At 35.6% G+C, this 6,432-nt stretch overlaps 1 protein-coding gene across 1 annotated transcript; it reads right to left on the bottom strand.

Moving 5' to 3' along the window:
• Positions 1–341: 341 nt before the first annotated feature.
• Positions 342–1,945, bottom strand: LOC141831093 (mannose/glucose-specific lectin-like). The gene is given in 7 exon segments (XM_074718528.1): positions 342–525; positions 527–579; positions 693–800; positions 802–895; positions 897–969; positions 1,430–1,616; positions 1,715–1,945. Coding segments are annotated over 7 exon segments (930 nt in total).
• Between the last annotated feature and the right edge of the window lie 4,487 nt (positions 1,946–6,432).

The raw sequence follows: 6,432 nt of genomic DNA, 5'->3' as shown, positions 1-6,432 counted from the left end.
TTAATTAAAATCTAATTTATCAATTCGGTTCAACTTATTTTATCATCTTAAATTTTTAAAAAGCTTTATTTATGGCATAGAAAAATCAAATAGGATAAAATTTTATCATCTACCACCTTTGACAAAACTTACCATATCTTGTCTTGTCAAAAAATAAAATCAAAACTCATGAAAGAAACAAGACAATTTATTAGAGCAAAAGAGCTTGAAAACTCCAAAGTACATCAAAGTTGCATGATCATCCATTTATCGAAAACTATCAAATTTATTCAAAACAATCCCACGACTGAAGAAGATCATGCAGATTAATTTTTAAAATACTGAATAAGATCGATGGCCAATTAATTAGTCGCCAAATAGACTCCGATCCCATTTAGATAACTGTCGAATTGGCCAAAGAATCCAACAATTCGACCGTCCACGACTGGAACAGTGAACTCCACACCACCTCCTTTCCCAAAAGGCCCATGCTTCTTCCCGAAGTTGGTCTTAAATTCGAGCTTAGAAATATAAGTTTCTCCATTGAGTTATGATGGACCCAACCATCGAGTTGATATATTCACCACGAACTAGTTCGAACTGCAAGATCGTCATATTATGGTTATATATATAAACTAAATAAATCCTAACTTGTTGTAACTCGCACGATGATATATATATATAGATATGTTATATATACTTCACGTACGTACCTCGTGTATTGAACCACCACCGCCGCCTAGTCGGTGTGTTTTGACTTCATTCCCATCAACAACATAGGAGACCTCCAAACTGTCGACGATGTCTCCTGTGTGGAGTACTGACCTTTGTGATTTGGGAGGCAGATCGACCAACGTCAAAGTTGCATGCTCCGACGCCTCCCCATGGCCCAATCTTGATGCATCTCTCGCGCCACGTTTGAGCAAACCATGGCTAGCTGCAGGCCGAGGCTTTGGAGCAAGCAATGGAGGATTGACAAGGCTGAAGGATCTCATGCTTTCTAATTCAGAAATTATTGTTCTTCAGCCAGAATATATATAGCTTCGTTGCACGCTTAAGACTTCAATTGGACATTTAATTAAAATCTAATTTATCAATTCGGTTCAACTTATTTTATCATCTTAAATTTTTAAAAAAAACTTTATTTATGACATAAAAAAATCAAATAGGATAAAATTTTATCATCTACCATCTTTGACAAAATATACGCATGCCTTCTGCATTTGCATTTTGACATAAGAAAAATATCATATTAGACCGAAGATCTTTGATTGTGTTAGATCAAATGAAAACATACTACCATATCTTGTCTTGTCGAAAAATAGAACTAAAACTCATGAAAGAAACACAATTTAATTATTAGAGCAAATAAAACTAGCAGATCAAGAGATGGCCAATTGATTAGGAGCCAAATAGACTCCGATCCCATTGAGATACTTGTCGAACTGACCAAAGAATGCAACAATTCGACCGTCCACGACAGGAACAGTGAACTCAACGCCACCTCCGTGCCCAAAAGGCCCATGCTTCTTCCCTAAGTTGGTTGTAAACCCGAGCTTAGCGATACAAGTTTCGCCATCGAAATCTTTGACAGACCCAACCATCGAGTTGATATACTCACCAGGAAGTAGTTCAAACTGCAAGATCGTATATAATGGTTAAGACTAAGATACATGTAACTTGTAAAACTCGCAATGATAATCCATATATATAGAATGTTGGGAACTTGACGAACAGTGTAATGGAAGTCACCACCCGTGCCTCCTAGTCGTGTTTCGACATTGTTCCCGTCAACAACATACGAAACCTCGAAACTGTCGACGATGATGCCTGTGTGGAGTCTGACCCTCGTGATTTGGGAGACAGATCCACCAACGTCAAAGCTGCATGCTCCGACGCCTCCCCATGGCCCGATCTTGATGCATCTCTCGTGGACGTCTACGTTGAAATTTAAGGGGCTAACCATGGCTAGCTGCAGGCCGGGGCTTCGGAGGCAATGAAGGATTGACGAGCCTGGAGGAGAGATATCTCCTTTATAGACTCGAGAGAGAGAGAGAGAGAGAGAGAGACAATTAAAGACGAAATTAAGAGAAGGAAGAGAGACGAAGAGTTTATTAATGGAGCTTCGCATCCATTGCACAGACACCAGTGCTCTATGTTTGATTTGTCTTGTCCCAACGCAGATCGCGTGTAGATCATGGCATCAGAGCAATAAAGATCTACCGCAGCGCCTTAAGGGGGCTTTGAGCCGCCAATCTTCAGAGCTGCCGATGCTTGTCTCGTTGTCTTGTAAAATGAAATTAATGCTTAGTCGTTTAGCGCTCTTCACAAGATATCTCCGTCCGGCACGATGTGACATCACAAGATTTCTTTGTCCGCAAAATTAATGACGCTCTGCTAGAGATAACAGTTAGGGCGTCAAAGGAAGCCTGTAATGTGGCAATAACATAAATCGTGTACATATACTGCAAGAGATAACAGGTAGGGCGTCAGAGGAAAGTTGTAATGCAGCAATAACATATATCGCGTACATGACGTTACAGGATTGGCAAACTTTTAAACTTGCTCAACTTTTATAAAAGTTAAGAATAAAACAAACAGTTTGGACACATAATTCCATATAATTCGTGGTTATATTCCCCTCAGGAATTAATAGTATAAGGATTCAGTTTCAATTTCTATGAATTAACGAACAATAAATTTTTATTAATGGGCAATTTATGTTTTCAGTTTGTGTATTTAATCTCTTAAGATGGTAACAATTTACCATTCTTGATCCATTTTTGTAAAGCGAAAAATTCCTCATAAGAGGAAAGTTTCATAATGAATTGTCTGTCAAAAATGATCACGAATCGTGGATTTGAAGTAACAGCATATGATTGTGAACCAATTAAGTAAACAAAAGTGTCCTTATTTTTTATTTTTCGTTGCACTTTTATTTTTACATATTTTCGTACTCTAATTTACACACAAACTAATTAATAGTAAAAAAATGATAAAGTGTTATTCACTCCCTCTAGTACTTTAACTTAATCCTATATTATAGATGTGTCATGCATTCCTCTAATCTAGTAAAATGCATTATACTACTGTTACTATCCTAGATTGTCTATTTCTAGATTGAACGTTTTATGTGAACAAGTGTGATGTGGTTAACACTCTGATGGAATGTTGTAGCCCTAGCTCTAGATTGAGTTCTTCCTCGAGAACTAACACAATCTTGATGAGCACTTTAATTGAATGATCGTAACTTTGGCTCGATGAAACCGAAAGATTAAGAGATATATGATTTTTGGATCAAGAAATCCTCTATAATAGATGCAATTTTGGTTGACACTTTGATCAGACGATTATAACTATGATTTTAGCATGATTTAGAGGCTAAAATTTGATTTATGATTTGGTCATATCAAATACGACCGATCGAGTAACATGCATTGCTACAACTATTAGCATGCTAAGTTTTGGGTTATAGGCCTCAACAATTTAAATTTTGGTCACTCTGTTTGTTTTTATTTTGTTTTCATCCCCTTCTTAAAGTCTTAAAAGTTTTAATGATTAGAGGTTAAAACAAACAATCTTCTTCCTTTCACTTACCTTGAGTTGGAGAGTTAGTCTATAAACTAATGTGTAAATTTTAGTCATTAGCCTAATATTAAGATAAGTACTTGGCGCACATGGGGAAAAAATCATCCCAATAACTTGTGCCTCATTTTCGTCCATGAGTTACATTATACCTCCTTTGACAGTCCAATGTTTAGTAGGGTATATATGCATGTAGTCCAACTAACATATTAATTCTTTTGTTTGAATTATTAGTTTTGTGGCCTCTAGGGCAACTACTGATCATGTTTCTACTAGTTGAGGAAGAATAAAAACCCATAATTTCTTTTTGGCATGGCTTGACTCGAGTAGGAAGACACCAACCTCTGAAGTCTTGCCATTTACAAAGGTTGCTCTGCCAACCATTTTCAAATATTCTTCAATCTTAATGAACATAACATTTAGAAATATAAAAGATATACAAAATGGAAATATTGTCATTTCATTTGAGTATTAGTAACTGATATGCAAGTAATTGCAAATATGTTTACTTAGAAGTGCTATAAAAAATGATTTTAGAATTAAAATATTATGCCAAGTAACTAAAGATGTATTTAAAAATTATTGGCATATGAGTGGGCAAATAATAAATATTATTTATAGAAATGCTCTTAATATATTCATATTTATTATTTAAGTAGTGAATTAAGTGGATGAACTTTAAATTATAATTAATCTAGAAGAGGACTTAGAATATTGGACTGCTTAGCGAAACTTTACTTGTTGGTGTATTCAGCTATGAATTAATTGACCTAGTTGGATTTTAATGTTTGAACAAGATATTAGAGATAAGGTGCAATGATAGAAACCTAATAGAAGCCATTGGAGTTCCACTGGAGTTTTTAGTGGTCAAATGATCCAGATGCTCATAGTGATGATAGTTGTGGGACTCTGAAAAAAAAAGTTGTCTCGTAAAGAGCCTTGTAAACAAAGTGAGGAGAAAAGAGTTTCTACGAGTTGCTAAAGTTGTGAGAAGAATTTGACCAAGGTGCTTGTGCTCATTTCAATGGTCATTCTTTCATGACCTACATTACATTATCGATATTTGTGGTTATTACTATGACTTGATAGATTTGTAGAGATTTCTTAGATATTCAAAGAAGAGAGAGAAAATTTAGGAATGACCCACCTAAGGATCATAGGTCGTAGAGTAGGAATAATTGTGTTTGCATTTACGGTCATGCTTGTGTTTTTGTTCTGCTGTGCTTGCGCTTATGTCCATGTTTGTACTTGTGTTTATGCGTTCATGCTTGTGCTTGCGTTTATGTTCATGCTCGTTTTGTGTTTGTGTTTGTGCTTGTGTTTAGGTCCATGCTTGTGCTTGTGTTTATGTTTGTGCTTATGTTTGTGTGCTCTATTATTGAATATTTTATGTACCCATGTGGTTATAGTTGAACACAAATAAGAAAGACACAATTGAGTTGATTCAACTTAGTTTCATTTAATGATCCTACACTATAGTTGACAAATTGTAAGACTATACAGAATCTCATTGTCATATCAAACTGTGACTCTTGTCTCACATCTAGACTTATTTTCAAATGGCTTTAGACATTGAGTTACAAGTCGGTTTGACTTTCCAACCTTAAATAGATGGCTAGTTGATATGTAGAGGACCTTTTACGAGTTTGTATTTTAGGTTTTAGAGATAGTTGGGAGGACCACCTATATTTATAACTTAATGTCATAAAAGTACATAACAACATGGAAATCAATATTAGCTCTGGCAATAAGTTAGCTCTGGCATTATGACATTAAGTTAGCTCTGACATTAAGTTACCTTAGTGAAACAATTTGGGAAATAAAATGAATTTTCAGGCAATAAGTTAGCTCTGGCAGAACACCTGAGACTCCCAAAAGCAGGAAATGAATCTATATTAAGCTGGGAAAGAAGCATTATAATTTATGGAACTTTGATGAAAAGGTGAGTGAGAAATTTGCAGATCAGAAGCCAAATCCCTAAAGATGGACCCAAGTCGATGCAACTTTGATGCTAACTGGTGCAGAGGTTAAAGTAAGACCGTACCCTGTCCATTTTTCTGCAAAAAAAAAAAAAAAGCTGAGGTAGAATCTGTCACCCTAGTGGTGACAATGGCGTAATTAGGATTTTGAATTGTACTGGACTAAATTAGTAAGATTTAACTAATTATTTAATTTTTTAAATTTCAATTTAACAAAATAAATAAAAAATTACTGGGCTACACTGGGCTGAGCCCAGTGCAGCCCAGCCACTGGCTACGCCAGTGCCAGTGGTCCCATACAATCAGTCCTATGACTACCTGTGAGGAGGTAAATCGGAGATACTGTAGTTGATCACAACAAAAGAGGATATTGCTCAGCTTCACGAGATTCGAATCGTTGCCCTCTTCTGCAAATCTGTTTTGTCGTAATCAACTCAGTTATGCCCCGAGGACATTTTAAAACTGTATTGGGTAAACTTTTTATAGTGATCGGCTTCATCGTCGAAACGGTCCCATATCAAAAAATCTCCTAAGGAATTTTTTGGAGGTATGGTACCACTATATTATTAAAAGGATTCAAGTCTGAAATCTCAAATAGCACATGTCTTTATGCTTATCATTTGAGATAAGACACTCTGACCGTACCCTATCCATTCCAATTTGCTAAAGAGTTCAGTAATAAGGCATATTATTGGGATTGAACTTTATCCCTTAGAATGACATGATATCAAGCAAATGTGAACTGAGATTGAGAGAAATTATAATTCTGTTGGATGGAAGATTTACTGATAAGCTAAAAATCAGAAATAGGTTTACTAAAATTGCTAATCTTAAAGGAGATTATCCCATTTGACACAGAGAGAGAAAGAAAAATAGACAAATAGTAATA

The sequence above is a fragment of the Curcuma longa genome, chromosome 6, assembly GCF_044706935.1.
Source record: "Curcuma longa cultivar G26 ecotype Majalengka, Jawa Barat chromosome 6, ITB_CL_G26_1.1, whole genome shotgun sequence".
Lineage (NCBI taxonomy): Eukaryota > Viridiplantae > Streptophyta > Magnoliopsida > Zingiberales > Zingiberaceae > Curcuma > Curcuma longa.
The sequence above is the reverse complement of the archived record's forward strand: the minus strand, read 5'-3'. Positions and strand labels throughout refer to the sequence as shown.